This window comes from Thunnus albacares, chromosome 13 (genome assembly GCF_914725855.1).
Source record: "Thunnus albacares chromosome 13, fThuAlb1.1, whole genome shotgun sequence".
NCBI lineage: Eukaryota > Metazoa > Chordata > Actinopteri > Scombriformes > Scombridae > Thunnus > Thunnus albacares.
Genome location: NC_058118.1, coordinates 5,908,799 through 5,935,441, shown reverse-complemented (window position 1 = coordinate 5,935,441; position 26,643 = coordinate 5,908,799). Strand labels below are relative to the sequence as shown.

The window sequence follows — 26,643 nt, the reverse complement described above, 5'->3', positions numbered from 1 at the left end:
AAGCCCCACGAGAAAAATGGCCTATACAGTTGAATCAGTAAAAAGGTACAATACAACCTAATGATAAAACAGCTGTTGGCTTTTCTAGCAGTTTGTCTTTGTTTAGTTTAACACTAAATGAAACAGAAGCATATTCAAACACAAAAACAAACATTTAACAAAATAGATGCAATGTAAAATAAACATCTACCTTGCTGAACTGGAACACACGAAGAAAGGCCCAGGTGAGCTTTATAGACTCTGCCCCTTGGTTGGGACCTAGTGCTAGACTTCCCCCTACATCAGTAACATGTGCCTTCCTGCTATGACGAGTCAAAATGCCTGCCGTGTCTATTGTGTTATTACTATACTTCCACTATTGCCTTGCAGTGATACTACTGTTGTTTCTACTGCTACTAACAGTAACATGGTGAAGATGAAATTAAAATGTTGGCACAGAGCCCTGAGCTCAACCTGAAACATCACTGTTGGTATGAACTGGACGTCAACTGTGAGCCCAGGCTTACCATCCAACATCAGTAGTCGACCTCACCAGTGCTCTTGTGGTAAAGCCTTGCAGTCATGTTATAAAATCATATGGAAAGCCCTCCCAGAAGAAAAATGGATGAATGAATGGCCAAAATTCAAGCAGCAGAGGCTGAGATATCCTGACTTTTAGTGCCTAAAATGTTCCTAAAACACTACAATTCATATTAATGCAACTCGGCAGTGTCTTTTATTATGCCACAACTTTCAAATTTCATGCCTGAGTCAACATAATCCAGATTACATCATCAGTCTTACTCTATCAGACTTATTAAAACCTCCTCCAGAGCCACAGAATACATTATATATAACTGTTTTCACAGGTTGAAGTGCTCCTCACAGTGAGTTAACTGATCTTTTTTGTGTAAAATAAGTGGACTGCTTCTTTGAATATTGAAATGTTCCAATGTTCCAGTAGTGAGCATTAATATTTACTATGCATACAGGAGATTTAGGCTGATATGTATGAACCAATTTCCACTGAGTTCTCCCTGAATTGCTTAAATAAAGTTTGATTAGTTGGTCTGATTGCATTGGTGAGATGAACTGGAGATAGGGGAGTATGAACTGATGAGGCTATTTGATTCTCTTCCTGCAGTCAGCCAGAGAAAGCCAACAAACTTACAGTATGAACATTAGTTAGTCTTCCTCTATTGCCTGGTGCTTCTGGGCCCCTGGCCAGCCATCTGTTTTTTCATCCAACAGCCATGCCTGCCTGCCTGCGCTCACCTGCAGCTGAAAGCTGCTGATATGATCTCCTACAGTTTAATAAATTGGGAGAATCAGAGCAGAAGAGGGGGAAACTGTTAATGAACTTCACATAATCTCCTCTGTGACACACTGTGTTTAATGAGCTATGCTGTGCTCTTATGGCTACAAGTTCATCCAGTGGGATTCAACTTGAAGTTACAAAGGCACCTCTAAAAGCTTAAGTGTGATTTCATAACGTTGTCTAGAAGAGATAGAGGTAGCTAGGTAGAAGGAAAAACATCACATAAGTCAGATCACTCCTTTTATTCTCCTCTATCTATACTCAGCACAAGGCAAAAAAAATTGCACAAACATCTCAATTATTTCTTCTTCAATGTGGAATAGAGCTTTTTCACAGTAGACATTTTGAGTTGTCATAGCAGGAGAAGCACAGGTGAAAGTGATAACATTAACGATGGCTCAATTGCATTCAAGTGTCCAAGGAGGCCATACTGGTGAACCATCATGCACTATAGCAGGGTCATGAATATGAAAAAACTTCATGGGATTCAGTCATCAGTAATGTTATTAAATGTGCTTTTCCTGTTTTGACATGTCAAAATGTCTGCCGTGAAAAAAGTAAATAGCATGGATGTATTATAAGAACTTAGTCTAAATAAGGTCTATGGTCCTTATGTGCTGTGGAGTTTTTGATCTCTAGTGAAGCTTTGGAGGACGTACATGCACATGCAGGTACATGCAGGTGACATGATACAGGGAGAGGTAACTGTGCCAAAGATATGCAGCAAGTGCGCCAACAAAGGCGAAGAAGAAGAAAACTGCCAGTAAGTGAACATGGGTTTATAATGCAGGATTCAACCTTTTAAGAAAGCTTTACAAGTGTTTAATGGGGAAGGAATACATTCAACACATTTATTAGACCTTAAGGATACACTGAAAGAGTTTTAATAAGTAACACTGAATGTAATAACTTAATTGTTTACAAGAAAACTCCATGGGGCACTTTTCACCAACAGTGAGTGCCAATCAATTAGGCTAATTACCAACAGGTGCAGCAAATGGCTAACTGCAGTGAGGGGTGTCCTCAGACTTGCCTCACTGAGTCCACCAAACCAAAACATACTGTACATATATTAATCTGAGCCATATGGGCAATTCTAAAACAATGCCCAACCAATATGGACAACAACGACATAATGACCAAACTTTTCCGTGCTACACTACAATGAAGATGTCAGGGCAACAGTCATGGGCCTGTTCTCTTTACATAACTATGTGCTATGTAAAGAGAAACATCTTTAAAAGACAGCAGCAAGATGATAGGCTAACAATGGAAGTGTGTTGCTGTGCTATTGGATAGATGTGAACCGCTGATGTGAGCAAATGATAGCTCAATTGACTGCTCCAGACAATGACAGTAAGGAAGATTATGAGTGATGCGTGAGAGATGTGAATGGCAGGATAAAATGAGAAATATAACTACAGGCCTCTGCATGCAAAAGATTGACTGAACTTTCGCTTCCTGACTAAACTTTCGCTGAACTGTGTGGCATGTCATCCGTGGCTTCATGTGAATGTTTGTTTTTACCTGAAATTTAATTTGTAAAGTAGTCAGATTTCATAACATTGCCTGCTCTAAAACACCCTTTGCTTAATATTTCCTTTCTTCTAATAACATCAGTCCTGACAAGCATGTTAGATTATCATTTAGTAGTTAATAGTTGAATGTTAATAGTTAATAAGGTTGGATTTGTGAAAACTTGATTTAAGGAGGCGTCTGGCTGTAAAATAAAGCAGTATTTGTTTACCACTGATTTGATCTTCGAGCAGGCTTCATTGTAAGTGAGCACATAGTTAACAGAGTAGGGTGTGTTTTGTTTTTCCTGAGGCTTTTGGAAGTGGCCTCTACTTTCGTCACTCACTTTATCCAATGCGTTTGTCTGGTTAAGAACGAAATCTTTTTAAAAAGGAATTGGCTTGCCTATTAAATTTTCCTTCTGTGTTGCAAATCCTTTTTATTCTAGCAAACTGTTTTACTGGCAAACATTTGCCAGTTTGCTGCTGTTGCTTGTCACTTTAGTGCAAGCAATCATTCTGTTAATGGCTTCCTAATTGAATTTGCTGAGTTTTTATCTTCTGTGGTTGTTAAACTTGTCAAAGTTTTGATAGTTGTTGACTTCAATATTCATGTTGATGAAGCATCAGATAAATTTGCTGCTGAATTCTTAAGCATAACTCAGTCTTTAAATTTAATGCAACATGTATCAGGGCCAACCCACAATCATGGTCACACTCTTGATTTGGTTTTGGGTCTGATTCTGAATACCATATGCATTGATGACTTTTTTTGTGTCCGACCACAAACATATTTTTGATATTGTCTTCAATGCTGACACCCAATCCATCAAATGCACGACCCGTTCTCGCACTCTCAACAGCCACTCTGCAGACAAATTTGCCTCTGTCTTTGCAGATCCCAATAAGGATATGGCTTTGCCTGCTCAGACCAATGATTTAGTCTGCTCCTTTAATAACCTCTGTATCTATCTGTACAGTTAACTCATCCCCTTGGATGAATGACGACTTATGCGGTCTTAAAAGAGAGTGCAGAAAGGTTGAGTGGAGGTGGAAAGTGAAAGAGGCGAGACCTGCTTATTTTTCTAATCTAATTGATTGCAACAAAAATAATCCCAGAGATTTATTTAGCACTATCAATAGATTAGTGAACCCTGCCCCTCCACCTGTACCGGTCTTTTCAAATACTGATTGTGAAATGTTTTTATCTTTTTTTGTAGACAAGGTCACCAATATAAGGTCAAAAACATTGTCTTCTTGTACCGCTGGAGTAGACTGTCGGGCTCATGCTTCATTATTGAGCCAGCTAAGCCCAATATCATTGGAAGATCTGGCAGCCATTGTCTCCCAAATGTGCCCCTCCTCTAGCTCTCTTGATATTGTTCCAACCTCTCTTTTTAAAGATGTTTTTTGTTCATTAGGACCATACTTACTTTCGATTGTAAATAGCTCTCTAAGCTCTGGCTGTGTGCCTGACTATTTTAAGCATGCAATTGTTCAGCCACCATTAAAAAAGCCAAGCCTCGACCCATTGCTGCCCAATAAGTACAGATTGATATCCAAACTTCTTTTTATTTCCAAGGTCTTGGAGAAAGTAGTGTATAAACAACTTATACAGGTCCTGGACAGCAATGAAATCTTTGTTAAATTTCAGTCTGGTTTTCGTGTGGGGTACAGTACTTAAACTGCTCTGCTTAAGGTTTCAAATGATGTTTTAATGCATGCTGATGCTGGGAAATGTTCAGTTTTGTTGCTGCTTGATCTAAGTGCAGCTTTCGACACTGTTGACCACTCTATTCTCCTTAATAGGCTCCAGCAATGGGCAGGCATAACAGGGACTGCCCTTGACTGGTTTGCCTCCTATTTGTCAGACAGGAGCTTTTCTTTCTCCTCAGTTGTCATGTGGGGTACCCCAAGGTTCAATCCACTGCTATGTGGACAACACACAGCTATACTTTTCTGTCAACTCAAATTACCTGGGCAAACTCTCCACCTTGCAAGACTGCCTAACAGCTATCAAGGACTGGATGTCAGATAACCTCCTCAAACTAAACCTTGACAAAATAGAAGTCCTTATTATAGGCCCTAAGAGTATTTCTGAAGAAGTACAGCACTGTATTGGTCCCTTAGCAGTAAATGTTAAGCAAGCCTCAAAAAACTTTGGAGTCTTCTTTGACCGACACATGAACTTTGAGTGTCACATAAAGAAAGTGGTCCAATCCTGTTTCTTCCATCTAAGAAACATCGCAAAAATCAAAGCTTTATTATCCCTTCAAGATCTGGAAAAAATAATTCATGCTTTTGTGTCCCCCCATCTTGATTATTGCAATTCACTGTTCTCAACCCTGAGTTGCTCTTCTGTGTCTTAGCTCCAGTTGGTCCAAACGTAGACAACGTAGAGCACACATCACACCAGTATTGGCCAACCTACATTGGTTACCAATAGAATGCAGAATTGATTTTAAAATTCTTTTAATTACCTATAAAGCACTGCACAAGCTGGCCCCACTTTATACCTCTGAATTATTGTGTCCCCTGGCCACGGTGAGATCACTGAGGTCTACTGACCAATGCCTCCTGGCTGTCCCAAAATCTAGGCTTAAGAACAATGGCGACCGTGCTTTCGCGGTTGTGGCCCCCACCCTCTGGAACCATCTTCCCCTAGTACTAAAAAACACAAAGTCTGTCCATAGTTTTAAGAGGCTCTTAAAAACTCACCCGTTTCATAAGCACTTTATCTCATGATGTGTGATTGCTCTCTGTGTTGCTTTCACTGTTTTTATTGTTGTATCTGACTTCTGTGTGTGCCCTCTGTGTAATGTTAATGGTTTTATTGTTTTTATATTGATATTACGTGTTGTTAAACACACGTCATTTTATTCTATTTATTTTTCTCTCAATTGTTTGCATTGTACAGCACCTTGTAACTCTGGTTTTGAAAGGCGCATTATAAATAAAGTTTTCTTACTTACCTACTGTTTCTCAACTCAAATGTGTTAGTAAAGAATAAGTGATCCAGCCACATAGAAGTGCTTATCTATAAGAATGCTACTTTGATGTGAAGAAATGTGGAATTTGACCTTTATCCTTTCCTGTCACAACTTGTAGAACATTTACATTTCATTATTTGTTATATACTACCACTACTACTACTACTACTACTACTACTACTACAATTGCCCTGATATTTTTTAATTGTAGTGTAGCACAGGAAACTGTGGTCATTAACATTTCATTGGAAATTGTTTTAGAATTCCTCATTTGGCTCTCATGATGTTAAAATCAGTGTGCTTGTATAATCTGTATATAGTTTTGTGAATGTATGTTTTGTTTTGGTTGATGGATTTATGGTAATGTTATGAAGTGTATGCACACCAAATTTCTTTGTACTTTTTGGATTGTGAATTTTGACAAAAAAGTTACATTTATTCATTGTTACTGTTGTAGGTCTGAACCATAACAGTGCCCTGCTGTGTTACTGGTGTATCCACAAAGCCCTTGACTGGGACAACATAAACCTCATCTAAAGAGTCTTACATCACTGTGAGTGCCTTCTTTTAAACCTTTGTTTCTACCATTTGAACACTTTCAACCATATTTGGCTGAAAAATTGATTTGATGATTGGATTTTTAATGAGGGAGAAGGTATAATTTTAAGAATTTTTAACTAGGTTATTGAACTTTTTGTGGAAAAAAACATATTAAACAAATTATTATTCAAAGCAGAGTATTTTTGCATGTCTTAAAACATGTCTGTCACCTACTACCTACTTTGCCTACTGTAGACATGATTTTACATGTCAATAAAACAATTGTGAAAAGGTGGAAAGGCTGCTCCTATAAAGGCATTTAGCACATATTGTTTCTAAACAAAGAAGTGCTCATTTTACCCCTGGAGTGGTTCAGAATATGTCAATTTACCAACAAAGTTCAACAAAATTAACTTCAAATTTATAATATTGTTCTATTTGATTTATGTTCTCATCAAAAATAGACAATATATCCTATGTATTTTCTTCGTATACAGAAATATATATATATATATATAAAGTACCCCAAAGCTTATAATCTGAGATATGTACAGATCAGTGCTGAATACTAGAAAGATTGAACACTAAAAACATTCAAGGATCTAAAAGTTTAGGTTCACATCAGAAAGTATTAATGCATGTATCAAATACATGACTTACACGCTCTTGTCTATATGCATGACATACAAAAAATAGCCTACAAAGCTGACATGTTAACACTGTTGTTATTCTAGTTACTCTAGTATTTAAAAAGTCATAATTCTAGTTACTTTAAGCTCAATATACGGGTCAGCTTAAAAACAAACAATGAAGAAATTGTCACAAGCAAGCACCCAGACCTCCTGAACACTCATTCACAAATCACACAACATAAAAAGGTGACTGCACAACCACTCAATTAAAAACTGGATCAATTTAAAATGAATCAGACTCCTTCCATGTGAGTCCAGACAGCTCACTGTGACTCTTCAACAACTTCAGTATCCAGGAAAACTACCCACAGCACATTAACGTTATATGATCTCTGCTGCATTTTTGTTAAGGGGAGAAATTCACACAACAGCCACAGAGAGACATTTAACCATCAGAGAAGAAATTATCGACCAAAGAGATAGAGAGAGAGAAGCTGTATCTGACTCATGTTGTCTGATGTCTTCTTCTTTCTTTCATGGAGATGAAGTATTCATGTCATAACGTCCCACTGCATTTGTGGCTGTTGGTCATCTTGTTTGTTTGTTAACAGAACTTTGTTGCTGCTAGTTAACCATATATGATGGAAAATAACGCACACCAAGGGTTGTAGTGAGGTGCTGATCACTGCAAGTAGACTTGAGAGTAAGAAAGACCATCTGGTATTCATATTTAACTCCTCTTCAATCAGTGCCAGCCCAAGCTACTTTAACACTCTTCCCTCAGGGCAACCGCCGCTGTGGTTGTTGTGGTCAGTGTAATTGTACTTACCATTGTAACAGTTTTAAACATCCTCACACGGATAAAGAGATTCCTATTAAAGGAGTTATTTCATACCACATTAAGTCTGCCTTTTATCTTATCACTTGCCCTTGTGGTAAGTCATGTGTTGGAAAGAAAAATGGCCTTCAGATCTCAACCCAATTGAACACCTATGGGAGATTTTGGACTGACTGCACTCTCCGCCACCATCATCAAAACACCAAATGAGAGAATATTTTTTTGAAGAATGGTGTTCCTCAGCCTTGGCATTGAATCTCTGAGTCTCTGAACTCTTCTGGAGGGATGAACACCATTCTTCAAAAAGATATTCCCTCATTAGGTGTTTTGATGATGGTGGTGGAGAGCGCTGTTTAACATTTCAGTCCAAAATCTCCCATAGGTTTTCATTTGGGTTGAGATCTGGTGACTGTGAAGGCCATAGCATATGATTCACATCATTCTCATACTCATCAAACCATTCAGTGACCCCTTGTGCCCTATGAATTGGGGCATTGTCATCCTGGAAGAGACCACTCCCATCAGGATAGAAATGTTTCATCATATAATAAAGGTTATGACTCAGAACTACTTTGTATTGATTTGCAGTGACCCTTCCCTCTAAGGGGACAAGTGGACCCAAACCATGCCAGCAAAATGCCCCCCACAACATAACAGAGCCACCAGATCCCCTCACTGTAGGGGTCAAGCATATTTCATTATGTATTTTATTCTATAACTAATATTGTTTTTCAAATTATTTTTGTTATTTTCATTCCTTAACATTGTCCATAATCGTAATTGTGCTTTGGCAACACATGTCAAATGTCATGCCAGTAAAGCCTATTGAATTGAATTGAATTGAAGTCAGCCATTGTGGTGAAAGGAGGTTAATGTACTACAGCTGTGAGAGCTGTTCCCCATCTCCATCCCGCTCCCGCCCTGTAATTGTGTTATTGCACTATAGAATTGTCAGTGGAGTTGTACTGCCCCAGTCAAGACATCGGAGCCAAGTCTGTGGAGGGAGGTTAACTTGACATATAAATTGCTATCTGCCAAGATGAATGGAGCTCGCCAGAGAGCAGATGAGGAGAGCAGTGACTTGACATCGCTTCTGACAGACTCCGTATATTCCCCGTCATCTTTCCCCCTTCCTCTCTCTGTTCACGGTGCCAGCTGCTGCTTCCTCTGATGTCTTACTGGATCTGCCAAAGATTCAGTGGCAGCACTGTCCTGTCTTCTGCACGTGTTTGTGTGTGTGTGTGTGTGTGTGTGTGTGTGTGTGTGTGTGTGTGTGTGTGTGTGTGTGTGTGCGCGCGCGCGCAAAACACATCAGAGTGATAATTTACTTTATAACTGCCTAGGGTTATTATTTAGGACATCTATACCACCCAATAACATTCAGAGTGCGAGGGCATGTTGAATTAGTTTCTGGAGTGATTTCCACAACAGGGAAAAGACCCATAAAGTTTGCAAAGATGACATCACTGTGCACCTACTGGTGTTGTCTATCATTGTAAAATCTCTAATAACAAAACCAAATTTAGTTATTGCACTAGCAGCATTTATGGCGGCAGCTTGTTGAATAACTGTTGCTTTTATGCATCAGTGACTTAGTAATACATTGTCAGAGATGAAAGATGATTTGATGACTTGCTGTGTTTGTGTTTAATGCTGCAGTGTGTGCATACATACCCTTACCTGCCATCCAGTTTGTGGTATTCTAAGGACAGGAAGAGGAGGGGTTGGCTGGCCTTTTAGATCACATTCATAGCAGTTGGAGACACTCCAGTTTGCTGACTCAGAATCCATAGAGGCACTTTTGTTATTACTGTCTAGAGTTGAAGAAAGCTGCCAAAATTACTTGGCATTAAAATATTGCTGATTGGATAATAAACAGATGCAAGGCTATAATATGTCTGAAGCTATTATGATTTGACATAACACATTTGACAAACATAACAAGTGTAATTTCCACACATGCTATGGCATAATCTGTCCGAAAATATTTGCTTTTCAAAGAGACCCATATCACCCTCCACAGGCTTATCCACTTTATGTTAATGGGGAAGAATTCCTGTGTTGGCAGTGAATGTGTGGGAGCCACAACTCTCTCCTCTGTAGCCTTGATTTATATATATTTATATATCTGCAATGTATGTGTGTGTGTGTGTGTGTGTGTGTGTGTGCGTGCGTGTTATTTATTAAGAGACATAATTCATAAGGTTTTTGGTCTCTGAAACATTTGAAGATAATGCAAGTAGGTAATATTTCCAGTTTGGACTCAGTGTTGAAATCCTCCCTAATCTCAACCCTGCCAACATTCTGGTTTACATGAATCTTCAGGAATTCAATTGTAAATATATCAAATCAATCTAAGATTATGAGATAGGGTTTTTATAGGGAAATGTTTCTTTAGATTGGTTTTACAATGTATGTCTTCATGACAGTCTGCATCTGCATCTACCATTACGTGACTGCATATCATTCTGAATATAAGCCCACGTATACTGTATTTGTGTGTGATATGTTGAAATTTTAGTAATTCTGTTTTTATGTTTATTCTCAGAAATAATTTTAACATACATGTAAAATAAAACAAGAGGTCTTGACACTGATTTAAAGAGAAACTATTGTGAACAGATGGAATTATTTCATCCCACTGGCAGATTTTTTTTTTCATGTTTTCAAGGCTTAACCTGAGAGAAAATTACTTGTTCTCACTGTTTTCAGTTGCCATCGGTTTTCCATCAGTTTGTTTTGTGTTTGCTCTAGACTGGAAAGAAGATGAGAAAAGCTATAATGTGAATATAATCTATTTATAATCTATTCTTTTGAAATAATCCCTGAACTATAGTATCCAGCACCATCTGAGGCCTGTTTCCCACAGAGTCCTTGAAGAGATTTTTATAGCATTTTATACAGTCATAAAAGGCAGTGTCACTGTGTGCAGTGGCATCAAATATTACCTTAGGCCTTCCACTTATAATGTATGCATCATAAACACAGAACTAGGGAGCGTCAAAGACAATGAAGGACAGAACCGTTCCCTGATACTTTTCATCAGTTCCTTGTTGGACAATATTTTCACCATCCAGCAGGTGGTGCTGTATGATAAGTGATGAAACGACACTTTGCCTGAGCACACACTCATTCATCACCACGCAGTAATACATAGACTATTTGTGCTAAATGAGGATTTTAAATAATTCATATATTTTTAAGACTGCTAATTTGAAACTCAATTATAGCCAGATGCTAATTTAGGCCCACACTTTGATGTATTGCACATGTGGGATGCAAACACAGGTGTTCCTTCTCATAGGCTAATTGGTTGTCCTTAATCAAATCATAAGAATTTACCAGTTTACTGAGCAGCTGAAGTGCATAAATCCCATAATATGAGCTCTAGAGAGAGGTAAAGAGCAGATTAATGTAGTGTTGAGCTCTATGCACATCCTCACATCATGTGGTGGCCACCAAGGTGAAAAGAATCGTTCCATGGTGACCTCTGCATGCCAGGGCTTACTCAGAACATGCCCCACCTCCCCTGTCCTCCTCCTCCACAGGCCTGGTAGCCACTCACGCCAGTTTGTTACATTGCCAATGGCTCGGCTGCACAGTTGTCGCCCTTTTCCCTTTTATCTTAATAGATGGGCTTCTCCCCAGCCGCCATAGGAAAAAAGTCCCAGACTTATCGGCCACAACAAGGCCTCTCAATTGTCAATGTGATCGATGTGTGCAGCCTGGATCTAGGCCACTGCATTAGTTGTGGAGGCTCCTAGCCACTCACCATGGATACACATCGCTGCTCACATCTTGTTGCTGTTGCGGTGTAATTGTTTTGTTATTGCGGCTCCGACAGGGTGTAACACGATGTCCATTTAAATGTTCACATAGCACTGGTCAGCTTAATGCTCATGACCTGGGGTGAAGTCAGGTAATTTGAGACATCAGCTAAAATTGGACAAGTAAGGTTTTAGATCTTGAGCTCTTTAAATATTGGCAGCCAGTCACCAAACATGCTATTGCATTGTTGCTACAAATGTCCTTTACATGGATGGGTGGAGCAAAGATTAAAAACTCACTGGTCCCAGAACTTATAAGGTTTGGACAGAAGTCAGTCCCACCTCTGAAACCCCAGACCAGAAGACGTTCAAAGCCAAATACACATGGCAGGGCAAGAGAGAGAGATCAATTCAACTGTCCATGGACCAGATCCCAGAGCCAGGGAGGAAATCATCTGTTGACCACCTGAGAGGCAGTGAAGTGACCTCTACTCAGCTCTTTGTGCTTGAACTTGGTCTTTTCTTTGTTCTGTAAGTCCATCTGAACTCTTTTTAGACCTACAGAGATTTTTCAGAACTCTATTCCAACACTTTTAAAACTAAACATACTTTTAAAATTAAAAGCAATTTTTATCCACCTAAGAATAGAAATAGAAAGGACCAATTACCACTCTATTAGAGTTTTTACAGTTTCTAAATGGTAACTTTGCAGGCCTGAGATTCACATTTAACTACAGCTTTGAAGAAATTAATTTTCTCTGTATAAATGTACACTGTATAAATCTACAGATCGGAATACACTTCTTCATGCTGAAAGCTTTCATCCCATAACTCTTTAGAAAAGTCTACGTGCAAGTCAGCTCACTACACTGAAAAGAACATTCAATGTTCCAGAAGAATATGATAAAAGTAAAGAAGATATGTTATCCAAATTTAGAGAGAGAAATTACCAAGAAGATGGGCTTGTATATGCAGAAAACAAAGTGGATTCAAAGAGCAGAGCAAGCTAAAAAATCCTCCAAATCAAAGCCACACCATATTTACAGCACTACATTCATCCCTAAAACTAAGAACATCAAGGACATCATTTTAAAACATTGGCATATTCTTCAAAGTGAGCCATCTTTGCAAGAAACCTTTAAGATCTACCTATGGTAACTTTTAAAAGAGGAAGAAACATAAGAGACAGGGTTGTTAGAACAACTCACAACTAAACCTCTTCAAGGCAACTTTAAATGTGGAGCCTGCATAAATTGCCAATAACCTTAGCTAAGTCTTTTAACCACCCTACTGATGGAAAAACCATTAACATTAAGGACTTTATTACCTGTAAAACAAAAAATGTCTATTCATACAGTGTCCATGTGGTAAAATATACATAGGTGAGACATCCCATTTTTCCTTAAAGAGCATATCACTGAATATAGGAGCTCCATTAAGAGGAATGATGTAACCAGTCCTCTTGCAAGACATTTTAATGAAAAGCAACATCACATTTCATCTCTATTTTTATAGGCATAGAAGTGATTAAGTCCAGCCAAAGAAGTGGTAGTATCAGTTTTCTCCTGAAAAAGAGAAGCATTTTGAATTTTCTATTTCAAACATTTATTTCCAGGGAGCATGAATGAGGAGTTCTCAATTAATGAGTTTTTATAATGGTTCTTAAATATCTGTCATTTATGTGGTTTTGGAGTGGATTTTATGATGTATTTTTATGATATATCTTGTTGCTTTTCCTACTCTTTCTATATATAGTACTTTATAAAAAGTTTTAATTAATTAATTACAAAAAATTAGGGGCTGCAACAATTCATTGATTCGTCGATCAAGAAAAAATTAATCTGCAACTATTTTGATCGTTTTGAGTCATTTTATAAAGAAAACATGCTAAACTTCCCTTCTTTGAACTTCTTAAATGTGAATATTTTCTGGTTTCTTTAACCTCTATGATGTTAAACTTAATATCTTTGAGTTTTGGACTATTGGCCAGGTCAAAACAAGACATTTTAGGTTGCATCCACCGACGTAGCCACCATGACACCCATCGGTTTGCGGACTCCCGTTTTGTACACCATGGTTTTGAAGCCTGGAGTTTGCATTTTGAGCGTAGGCATCTTGGATTTTTTGGAGCCAGAAGTGATATTTGGACGAGAAGGTGGAGCTGACCTTACCTATAGCTGCTAGCTTGGTTAGCACGGTGCATTTACAGTATATGGTTAACCGTGATAATGCTAATGCTAATTTTCGCTAGCAAAAAATAGGCTTAAAACCATTAAAACAAAATGTACTTAATGGAAAAACTGAACAACGTCTTTTAGTACAACCAAACAATGAACAAGAGTTTTTTAGGCGACCAAAATGTTGACATTTTTCACTATTTTCTGACATTTTATGGACCAAACACTAATCAATTAATCAATCATCAATCGAGAACATAACCGACATATTAATCGATATTGAAAATAACCGTTAGTTTCAACCCTAGGAACTGTCAACTAGCTTTGAAGCCATGTCTTTGAGTCATGTCCTTATATGTTGCACACAACACTGTCTCCATTAAAGCATATATTGCATTTAATTTTAACCTTTAACACATAGGCTATCTGAGAAGACATCTACCGTCACAGTCTTTGGCTCCATGTGGTGCTAAGTTAACTGGACTGCAAGAGGCAAAAGCTGCAGGATTGTAATGACTGGGTGCAACCAAAGTTCAGTGTTATTTATCATTTTCTTCTAAATAAAGTAGGTGCTTTTCATTGCATTCCTGAGAATTGAAATGCTTGTGTAATGTTTGTGATGTTACAGTGACCGTTTTCACCAAACCAGCCAGCCAATAATGAAATCATAAAATGAAAATAAACATTACTTATGTAGCCTTTGTATGTTACGACTGCTTCAACACTATTCTCAAATTAAGAGTCAAACTTGCTAATTTCTTACTTCATAAACACATTAACGTTTTTTAATACACCACCGCAAATAGTTTCCTTCTCTGTTTACTTTGTGATGCTGTTGATCGCCTGTTAGTGTATTGTAAATTGTAATTTACTATTTTTATACTTACCAACATCAAACCATCGACTTATTGTATAAATCTAGTGACTGAAATATCTATTGTTGGGTGTCTTGAATAAAACACTTTGTGATAGATGCAAAGCAAAGTTAATTGAAATATTGTCTTGTTTGCATGCTTCATTGCAGTGTAGACTCTAGACTACATCTACATTTACGATAGTACATTAATTTTGTGTAACACACATTTTTTTCCCACATCTGTAAAACCGAAAACGCTTTATTTTAGGCAACAAGTCCATGATTTCCACCTTATGACGTTTCCTTCAAGTAACTTTTTGATTGAGTACTAATGATGTGGAAAAGGGAGACAACGGGCTATTCCTTAAGAGTTGTTTAAGTGCCGTCAAATTAATTCAATATTTCTTCAAAAGAACTGACCATTTTAAAATGTTCAACTGACTCTTTTCTGACAAAAATAGGCTCTACAGTTTACACTGGCATTTTTCCTATAATTAGTAAGTTAGTTGCTAAAATGTTACTGTTACGGTTTTTTATTGTTTGACAGCATCATTATTTCATACCACTTCCTTTTGTAATGCAACAACGATCACATTTTAATGAGTCAAATGTTGATGCTCTGATAACTTGATACAATAGTTTTCATTTTGTATGAACGATTTGATATTTGAGAATTAGGAGCCTAGTGTTGATCACTAACTACTGTAATAGCTAAAGGACAGAGAAAGTTAATGTAAAGGGACAGCATGACAGTTTTGCCATCTCAAACAAAACATGATATTAATAATATGATATTATTTAGCTTCAGTAAATGTAGCAAAACCACAAAACACACCATTATAACTTAATTTCTTTCATTCAAATTTTTTATTTAAGTAACTTTAAGTGAGTAAAGCAAGGTAAATATAATGTCAGCAAACTGGCCTTAAGTATTGAAAGTAACGGTACTCATGAATCACTGCATTTAAAGTGTTAAATTATTGATGTAGCCTATTGAATCCAAGCAGCATTTTAATATTGTAGCTGGGTCAGCTGCTGTCTAGTCTGACTATTGCTTTTTAATTGTTTAATCTGTGGCAACGCATCAGATTTTCATAAGTTTATCATATGTTTTGTTAAGTTTTTATCTGCAAAGTGACTTACTACAGATATACAGTAAATATAAAAAAGTACATATTGCCCATTTAAAAGTAGCCAATAAGGTTTCACAAAAAAAGGAAAGCATCAATTACGATGTGACATGTGACGCAAATGGCTCTGGATTTAAAGTTTTTATTTTTCATGCATAAGTGGGCTACAAATGATCAAAAAGGATGCACGACTCATTAGCTATAATATATTTATAATTGCGTTGGTGTCTTTCTATAGCTACGTATGGCGTAAAAGTAATACTTGATGATACATGACTTCACAGCAGGCCTACATACATGCTTATTAAAACTTGCATGTCATCATTCATGTCGTTTCTTGTATGTTTGTTTGCTGTTGCTTTGAGACGTCATTTCAACGTGTTTTACATCGACAGCTGACGAACGTTCTGCTTTGTGACGAAAGATGGTTATGACGCTGTTAGAATCAACTCGGAGCTTTGATGGTCAGGCTTGCCAAAAGCCTTACCATTCCGTTGCAGGATTTCAAGACATTAGTCAAGTTCGTTTCTGGCACTTTAGGAGAGGTAAGTTACCGGCAGAGCTGCACACTTGACACTTGACATATGAACCTGTTGAAGACTCTGCTGTCTGCTGTAAGATTTAAGATTTAACTGGCTTAAACCTTGATTGAGTTTTTTCTCACTCACTCATTAGTGAAAGCTAAATTAAAAAAGCATTGTGCATTTTGAATGTGTTTTGTATCCTATCAAGTGCAGCACATTAGATAACATGCAAGAATACATTTAGCGTTAAGATCAAACAATACTAGTCAGATGACATCTCAACCTTTTGTATAATAGATTATTTTAGTTTTAGTTTTTACATTATTTTTAATATTGCATATTTCATGCATCCTCTAGTTATGTACTTCTAGTTATCAGTGTTATATTTTTCTCTTTTTACTGCACCTTGTAACCACTTCTTTAAAAAGCTCTTTACAAATTAAGAGCTTTACTCACATTGGGAGGAAAGGCAAATGCACATCCTCTGACAATTACATTAACCGACTGCCTTTAATTGGATTTTCATATTTCATATTAAAAAATACAACATCATCTGTAGTAGAGTATGTGACTATATCAATGTGTGTCACTGATGATTTGTCCCGCTGTCTTTCTATCATTTGCCAGATGTTGAGAAGAAGTATTCGCCTGCAGGAAGCAGGATATTATACAGAGGAGGGAACACCATCTGTGTCGTATAAGGAGATTTTATACAGGTAAGTTGCTGTAGTGTTTGTGTGCACATGCTGTATACTGTATATACATATATAGGGGGGAAACCACACTATAAACCTTCACACATGTCAGTTTTTCCTAATTTTTTGTTGCATCTCTTAGGATCTTTCGTAGGAGGAAAAGTCCCAATGGGGTTCAGCATGACCTTGTGGGTGACTTTACACCAGACCATCAGGATATTTCTAACTATGTAGATATGTTAGAAAACGAGGAGAACATTCCCCAGATACATCAGCCTACTACTCATCACCGTGGGATTCAAGCGACTGACACCTGGGCGACTGAGACCACGACAACCCGTTGGAGGACCACTTGGAAAACTCTTAGGAAAGGAGGAAACAACGGTAAGAACTCCCACTCACATGTCATCATAGCATTTTATATGAGAAAGGCCAGTTCTAGACGCATTTTTCTTTGGCCATCAAGCTCTAAACATGCTGTTTGTCTCTCTATGCAGGCAGAACATCGCACAAGTTTTCCCTCAGGATCATCTGCAGCTTCATCCTTTTTCTCCTTCTTGCTTTTGGTGAGTGATTTACCACTTTCTGCTACAATCAATCATTTATAGTCCATGAGTAAAATCTGGGACAGTTGCTTTTACTGTATTTCAGTCCCTGTTTTGTCAGGTTTTGTGGAAACTCCCAAAAGCATTTTCCTAACCACTCTGCCCTGTCTCACACAGGAATAACAAACTACATACAACTTCATAGTGAAATTAGAGAACTACAGCAGGAGTTACATTCACTTCAGCACCAAGTGAATATGTTCCTTCCTCAGGCACATGACATACCTAACTTTGCTTTAGAGTCACAGGGTAAGTAATCTTCACCATCTTCATTTGTGCCAGTGTGATTCATACATGTGTTTTATTGTGGAACTTTATTTAGAGAGTCTCTCATTTTACATTTGTGTCCTTGATTTGTGTGCGTGCAGGTGCCAGAGTTTTAGGTGACAAGTCTTCAGATACGTATTGGCCACAGGAAAACATTGGAATACTATGGGACTGGCTATTTTCCTGGTGGTATTCTTTCACAACACAAAGACAAGTGATCCAAGTATGAATTACACAGCCACATTCATAAAAGGCTCAATGACAGTTTATTATTGTTATGTATCTAATGTGAAATCACATGTTGAAACAACTTAATGTACTTTATGAATTGTGGAAACTAAAATATGTCATTTCCTCTCCTCAGGGACACACGTCTTTACATCCGGGGAAGTGCTGGCCCTTTTCAGGGGAACAGGGACATTTATTTGTCTTCCTGTCTCACCCGATCTATGTCACTCACGTTACACTTGGCCACATAAGGGCAAGCCAGTCCCCCAGCGGCATCATCACAAGCGCGCCAAGGAAGTTCTCCCTCCATGTAAGTCATACATTTACTGTTGTTTTCCCAGAGATGTCAAGCATACTTGTCACCATTATTAACACAGTGCACAACAACTAGTTTGACTGATCGCTCTGTCTGTTACTCTTTCAGGGAATGACGACAGAAGATGACGAAGGAACCTACTTGGGGACCTGGGTTTATGATCGGGATGGCGTGTCGTTCCAGACCTTCAAACTGGCGGTGAGTATGATAAGAGTGATACAGTATAGCACTTGCGCATGTGCATTCTTTAATTCACACTTATTATTATGAGTTAGTTACAGGAAAAAAAAAACATTATAAGGATTACCAGATGATTGCACAATATATGGCTTTGTAAATGGTATAATTAGCCATCAGATGCAACACAGTGCATCAATATGTCACCTGTGTCTCCTTTCCCAACTTTTTTATATCTGATTTCCTAGACTCTCAGTTGCTCATGTTTTACAGCCCCCATCTGACTCTCTCATTTCTCTCTCCTGTCTCTTTCCAGGATCCAGACGTAGGAGTTTTTAGATATGTTAAGTTGCAGGTAGAGAACAATTGGGGTAATATAGACAACACCTGTGTATATAGCTTTAGGGTTCATGGGAAACTCCCTGCCTAACTGTACTTTCACTTGGCTTGGAGAGAGGTTTTTATGTAAATATCTTAAAATATATCTTAAATTATATAAATTGTAATTTTATTTATAAAATAAAATATAAATATGTATATTTATAAATATATAATATGTATATATGTATATGTATATAGCCATATTTTTCAGGGGCCATATTTATATTTATTACTCTCTCCAAGTATTTATGGTGAATGTAGGCGATCAGGGGCAGGGAGGTTAAGGGTTGGGGTGGAGAGGTGGTAAATGCTCTAGCCTCACAGCAGGAGAGTGTGGGGTTCCAAGCCCTGCTTCTTTCTTGCTGTGGTGAGATTATCCTCTCCATATCAGTGAGGTTTTACTCCGGGTACTCCGGTTTCCCCTCACCTTTTTTAATTGGCACATGTATATATTGAATAGGACAATAAATATAATAAATATATTAAATTGTAATTGTTTTGCTAGATGTTTTATTTAATAATAAATGCATTCAACATTTATCCACCTTGCATATTGTGATTATCTAACCACGTGTATTAAATAAGTATTACTACATAATGTGCATCAGTGTGTAACACACGGTTCGGGACACATGGTTCATCTCAAAAGGTCAAATTCTAATTTGCTTTCAACTGTAGAAGAACTTCCCTGTTTTATTTACATTTATTCAGATTGCAGCATACAGCCTGGCTGTTAGCTTTTTCCTCTATCAAGAATTATTAATCATGCATAAATTGTTCTCTACCCCGCTTGGTTCTGAGGTTGTTCTACAGTAAGAAAGATTTCCCTTTAATGATTTACATTTATGAAATTAAGGTGTTCCCTTGGCCAAAGTAATTTACAAGTAAAATAATTTAGAGAAGATTAAAATTAGTACAACAGGGTGATGATGAAAAGCGTTACGAGGTATCAGAGGTCAGTTGTCACAGCCTGTGCACCAAAATAAAGAACATTTTCATTTGACAGTTGTTATATGTAATTTCACATATTACAACTGTCAAGTCTATTAAGTGTATAGTTACCGCTGCTGTGTATGGTGCCTAAAATTGTGCACAGCATTTCTCTTTCAATTTGGAGATGCAGGTATTATTTCTGCTGCTGTGTGATGTTACAGATATTTCATAGCTCAAAGGGAAGAATCCTACATACAAACAGAACATTAGTATACTGTGGATTTCATTCAGTGACGTGTGAACATAAGATTCATCAGTCTAACCTGTTACACAATCTGCCTTCATCACATTAAAAGTTGTATTTCTGTGGGCATTTGAGTCTGTGAAGGATGCAAAATTGTGGAAGAAAGTGACAAAGTCAACATGCATGAAAGCTTTTGTGATGTATGGTGTGCTTTTCTAACATTGTATTGTTATGGACAATTATTATGGACTACAGCATCGCACATTTATAGTAAACGTTTAGGACTGCTTGCTTTTTAGTGATGCAGAACCTCATTGTACTACCTCCCCCAGTGACTGCTGCTGCAGCATGATTTGCCAGAAGGATCAATCCAACATATAAGACTAACACAGCCTGCACTATAGGCAGGCCCTACCTTCACTGTAAAACATCATACAGGAATTTAGTGCAATCAGCTCATATTTTGTCATTAACTTAACTCAAATATGTAAGTTTTATTAATTTCCAGTTAATTCAACTTGTCAATGTCAATGTCTTTAAAGTTTTCCTTTTCAGACCAGTTCTGAACTTATAAATACGAGTTCACCTGACTTGAGTCTTTTGACTTGAAATGATTAGTTGAATGAATGTGTACTCCCGAGAGTTCACTCAACTCATTAAATTAAATTTCTGAAGAAACATGATCAGCATATTAGCAGACTTCCCAGCATGCATCCTTTGAGAGTTAAAACCCTCCAGGCACCCTTCTTTTTTGTAGTTTGAAGAAAATTATGGGAACTTGCAGTGTCTTGAATACATGTTAAGATAAGTCATGGTTGTTTGTTTTCATAGTGATGAAAACATATTTCTCAAATACATCCATACATGTTTGAGCAAGGATCTGATCCAATTGTCTTCACTGTCTGTGAAAAGTGAATGACCTACATCTGCACAGTATATGACTACAGTGTGTGGCATGTTTCACAGCCAGTCACTGTAATCTCCCAGGTCTCTTTTTCTCTGTCTCAGAGATAATTACACATCATCCTAAAAAAAATCCTTCCTTCCAGCGAGGCACTGACCAAAGACACACACTCACACACACACACACACATAGTGTCCCAGGGCGCCAGTCAGTCAGACCACTGAGGTATAAATAGTCTGCTGGCTAAAGTTCCCCTTGAGAGAAACACACCTGAAGTGTTTGACCAATGCACACTTCTGAAATATCTTTGCTCAGTAAAAACACTCACAGCTTATTTTAGTGGCTTTTATGCATTTTATTGCTGTAAAGAAATTTGTAACACTGTTTTGAAAAGTGCTTCTCCAATAATCAATTATGTGCGATCTGTTCTATCATGCTTTGTTATAGGGATAGATTTTCCAGCCATAATAAAGGTAGGCTACAGTACAGTCTTGAAGTAGAATCATTAAGTCTCAGTGTGTAGAAAAGGGCCATCCTTTTGCACTTTCCCATTGCAGCTGATGTATGAACTGAGTAAGCAGGAAATGATGTTATTGGATAAGAGTTACAGTTAATGTAATTTGAGGAAACAGAAAAAAAAACAAAGATCTGAGAAACTTATATTTAGAAATGCACTTTATTAAGTATTTCAGCTGCATAATAAATCTCATACAACTCATTTATCAGATATGTTTTGGCCCGAGCAGGCCAGATGTAGCATTTAAAGCAAAACTTGCTCATTGAAAAAAAAGAATGCATTGTGGAGTCAGTGGCTTTCACATGAAGTGATCAAAACACAATATTAAGAATACCATCTCATAATTTAAATAACTGATGAACAAGATCATTGATACTAAGCATAAGATGAGAAAAAGTAGATGTGAGCCTAATGTTGAAACTACGTATATACAGTATCAAAAGCATTGTTGAAAGAGACAATAAGATTAAATTGCATTCTCATAATGATGCCATTGTCCACTCTCTGTTGCTCTCCTAGAGACTCTGTCAGAGACAGACCTGAATATTGGTTGAACAATGGTTCCACCTCCTGGTCAAATACTTGAATTACTTTGTGTGCTCAAATGTATAAAACACTGCAAGTCTTTTCTATTCTATATTTTAACCAGTAAGCAGGATAAAACCTCTATGAAAGCAACAATTAAAACAAAGAATTGATATATTACATTGAGTTTTATTACCCTTTTGTAATGTGTGAAACTACTACTACTACCACTAATTTTGTCTAAATTGTTAATAGGTCTCTGCTGCAAGAAATATATTTTATCCATGGCAAATTAAATTCATTAGATTCATTCTATTTTTATAGGAGTATGTACTACATTCCCCAACAAATGTATGCCACAATACTAACAAACTGAAGTTATGTGTGAAATGAGAAATCTAAAATGACTGAACTTTTTTGTAAAAGTTACACATAATTTTCTTTGGTGAATGTTGTACCTCAAACTGTGTGGCCTACTGGAGTGATTAAGGGTTATTTGTTACAATCTCTAAACATATCAAAAATAGGGTAGCGTTTCGGTCTGCCACTTAAGGAATTGCCGGTCAAGGTGTATATAAGAGCCTTCAGTGCTGGTACGGTCTCAGTGAAGGTAAAGCCTGTGGAGGAGTAGATCAGAGTCCTGGCATCCATGTCATAGAAGGAGACCTCTTCCTTCTCATAATCGACAAACACAGCAACTGTCTGGGTCCTATGTCTCAGTACAGGGGAGCAGAGTTTAATGTTAGGGAAATATTGCCGTTTGAATTGGCTCATGATTCTAGAAAATGTCCAGCCTACATCCTCGGGATTGGGACCTGCTTTTTAATGGACTCTTTGACAACTTCCAAGACCCAGCTGCTACTTTGACTGATCTGAACTTCATAGTAGAACCTGCCTGAGGGAAAGCCATCTTTCCCAAGGACGATTCAAAGTTCCTTCTAAATAAAGATGGAAACAATAGTTCGCCTTTATCAAGCCTCAGTTGTCTCCCATCCTCAGACACCATAAGTCTGGAATGGGCTGTGTAGGCGTCCAGAGTCAGTCCACTGCATCATACAGCTGATTATCATCAGGTTGTTCTGAGGTAGATTCTACACTTCTTTAATAAACTCATCTGTCATCCGTTTTCCAGCTGCATCAGTCTGTTCAGCGACCCCACAGACATCATACAACGTGACCTCTTGAATGAGCGTCTCCATTCTCTTTCTGACATCAGCTCCATGCAGGAGGTGGATCCCTCCTCAAGGATGTCTTGGTGTTTTGGAGAAGGCAGGTCTGGCCTACCCCAGAAGAGAAATGACAGATCCTCAGACTAGTTTGGCCACTTGTTTGCATCTAAGCTGATTGAGATTGTGGCCTTAGATATCACCATGTTGGAGCCCTCCCGGAATGGGTTAGAGAACGTCCTCGTGATGACAGACATGACCAAAATGTTACAGAGATGGTATCCAAGTTCATCACCAGTGTTATGCAGTCAAAGATTATTTTTCTCCTTGAGCCACGTCTGGATGAATTGGCTTGATTGCACAGACCAATATATAAAAATGAATAAATAAATCCAGTCATATCTCATCTCATCAGAGATTATTCAACAGTAAAAAGAAAATGTTTCAACTGTTCCAAAACCTTATTAGAGAGTCAAGAGCTCTATCGCCCCAGATTAACTGTTAACAAGAGAACAATGGAGCTATTTAGCTGCAACAACGTCCACCTGAGCCTCATCTTTTAACCTCTTAATATGTTCCCTAGTTTGGAATAATGAGTTGATATACTTCAAGTTAAATTGTCATTCCAACTTTAAAAATTAGTTTTGGCAATGTTATAAAATCCATCTTAGCTCAGGTAACACCAATAGGCTCTTTTCTTTATACCAATATCCAGGCAAAAGAAAAAAAGATGGATTTCTGAAATACGTTTGGCATGATAAAATATCAATTAGGAAATAATCAAAGAACCAGATTTACTAATGTGTTAAATTATTAGGAGACCAGAACCTAACCACGTAGTGACACATAACACACTTGAATACAGGCTACTGAGCAAATGATGTGTGATCTTGAAATGCCTGTTTCCCCACAGAAACTTATTTTTCTCCTGGAAAGCTATTGGCCTCCTTCTGACCTCTTTACACATTGAGTGAGAAAATAGTTCTCATATAGGAAGACCTAAGCCTTTTTACTTCCAATGAATAATGCTGTTAATTGTTATAGTAATAATCTCTCTATATAAAACAAAGAGTCTCTGTCTGTCTGTCTGTATGTATGTAAGTATGCATGTTTGTCGTTTGCATATCTTGAGAATCGTCTCTCTGATTTACATCGCACTTGGTGGGTGTATTGCTGGGGACCCAAGGAAGTGCAGTGTCAAATTGGATACGCAATAAATTTAGTATTAATAAACTTTGAATAAACAAGCATTCAGCAAGCTGCTCTGCTCTGCAGCAGTGGGGCAAGGCTTCTGGGCTCCGCAACTCCATGTCATGAACAGAGCTGTACAACCCTGCCATGAGAGAGACGAGGGGAGGACATCACTCTTCATTTGATAACGTTAAAAGTTAGGCTTTGCTGTAGGCTTCCCGACTCATTTTAAAAAAGACAAGAGAAAAAGAGAGAGAGGGGTTGTGTGAGCTGAGAGCACAAGCGAGTGACAGAGACAGGGCTGGTGAGGAGAGACAGGGTGGAGAGCTTCAATGACAGAAATGTGTTATTTTCTGATTGTTTCACGGCGGTTACGTTCTAAAGCACAAATAAACAACCATCAAACACTCAACATGTGATTTACTGTGGAGACAGATGCTGTTTTGGTGCAATTTTGACATGCAACAAGTTCAATATTAATAAACTTTGAGTAGACAAGTGAACAGTGAGCCACACAGCTCCGTGTCTGAGTGCAGCGGGGGCTGTTTGATATAAACACAGTCACATCACAGTGGGGCAGGGCTTCTGGGCTCTGACTTGCTGAGTGGGACAAAGGCACGCACTCCGCTCAGTTAAACTGCCCGAGAGAGAGGAACGAGGGCAGAACAGAGGCAGAGGCAGTAAAACTAGCCAATAGGAGTGCAGACACATTTGTTTGGAATAAACCATGGGAAGGCTGTAAACTGCTTCTATGCTTCAACCTCGGTTTAGTCCCACGGTTGAAGTTTCTGTCTGAATTTAATCCATTTAATTGATTAATTCCTTCTTGTTTTAATTGATATGTTTATCAATTGATACACACATATGCGGTTCTCGAGAAATAATAAGCAATCAGCCCATTCTGAACAGGCACATTTTGAACGGGCACTGCACTAGTAATAATAATAATAATTAGTAGTCGTAGTATTTCCATATATTAGCTAGGTTAGCTAAATAACCATAATAGGTCAATCTCATGACAGCCAGAAGTCTGCAGAAAGACAGAAAGCATGCATTAAGCTACATTTGGTTCATTGTCACCATGACCAGAAACACACCAATAAACAATTTGCCATAGTTTGTGAAACAGATATATGATCAAATAGATGTAAGATCTTATAGATTTGGGTTCTGTATCTGTGATTGGTTGTTTTGGGATGATCTCAAACTGGAGGTTTTACCCATCTTTTTATTTTCTATTAGCTGAAACCCAGTGTCCTTAACTGAAAACATTTAACCTCCACCTATGGCTGTCTGAGTCAAGAAAGCAGTGTTAAGAAGGCGTCAGAATGAACTCAAACACAGGCTGAAAAGCTGTCCTTTAAGAGGCACCATGATGTTTTCTGTTGGCGGCATGTAATATCTCAGCAGAGGTCCTCCCTTTCCACCGCCCTCTCCTCCTCTCCCCTGCTAGCTGGAGGCCAAAAGCCTGGGCCGCCATGCCAGTCCTAATAAATCCTCAGCTGAGAGTGGCGGCGGCGGCAGCAGGCCTGCATTCTTCAGGACTTCAGCACTTCCCCTAATCTGCCCCGGAGATGAAGCAACAGTTGGCCTGGCTGGTGAGGAGGGGAGGGGAGAGGAGAGGAGAGGGCTCCCTGGTGACAGGAGCATGATGTGTTAGTAAAAACACCGGGAATGTTGGAATTGGATATGCTCACACTCTCGCTCTCCCTTAAGCGGGCTTGTGTAGAGATGCAGAGGCTGATTTTGGCAGATGTGTTCATTTTCTCCTGCATCCTGCACTAAACACAAACAGACAAACAGAGAGCATTACCCTACCTGCCACTTTTGGGGTTTTTTCCAGGATGTCCGACACTTTGATCCCCACTGGTCTGTGTGCTTGTGTTGGAGAAAGCAAAAGCAAGAAAAGAGAGGAAGAAACTCAGAGGCACTGGACTAGGAAATGCCTTGCAGATGTGTGCAGCAGTGTAGCCACTTGTGTCAGCCAAGGGATTTTTGTTGCTGGCGCGGAGAGGAACATAATTCTATGTTGTAAACGGGTTTGAATGGTCTCATATATAACATGGAATAGCTGAAATTTATTTGCATCTTTTTATATGTGCATCCCATTAGCTGACTGTGAAGGTGATTAACAGGATGATTGTGTGACAGACCCAGGTCAATTGGCATGGTTTTGTGTGGTTATATAGCTGACACGGCCTGTGCGGGCTTTATAGAGGAGATCAGGCC

General features: G+C 38.2%; 1 protein-coding gene across 3 annotated transcripts; it reads left to right on the top strand.

Moving 5' to 3' along the window:
• Window positions 1-1,734: 1,734 nt before the first annotated feature.
• On the top strand, window positions 1,735-19,066 carry LOC122994820 (SUN domain-containing protein 3-like). 3 transcript variants are annotated; one of them, XM_044369561.1, is made up of 11 exons: window positions 1,735-2,060; window positions 6,259-6,354; window positions 14,177-16,286; window positions 16,893-16,981; window positions 17,103-17,344; window positions 17,458-17,526; window positions 17,683-17,814; window positions 17,934-18,055; window positions 18,197-18,370; window positions 18,485-18,574; window positions 18,870-19,066. In XM_044369561.1, exons 3-11 carry the CDS (start codon window positions 16,203-16,205, stop codon window positions 18,981-18,983), a joined length of 1,116 nt encoding a protein of 371 aa, XP_044225496.1. In that variant the 5' UTR covers window positions 1,735-2,060; window positions 6,259-6,354; window positions 14,177-16,202; the 3' UTR covers window positions 18,984-19,066. The 3 variants fall into 3 exon arrangements, with proteins under 3 accessions (XP_044225496.1, XP_044225498.1, XP_044225497.1); XM_044369563.1 differs by lacking the exons at window positions 1,735-2,060; window positions 6,259-6,354 and adding an exon at window positions 13,546-13,733; XM_044369562.1 differs by lacking the exons at window positions 1,735-2,060; window positions 6,259-6,354 and adding an exon at window positions 13,546-13,766.
• The last annotated feature ends 7,577 nt before the right edge of the window (window positions 19,067-26,643 follow it).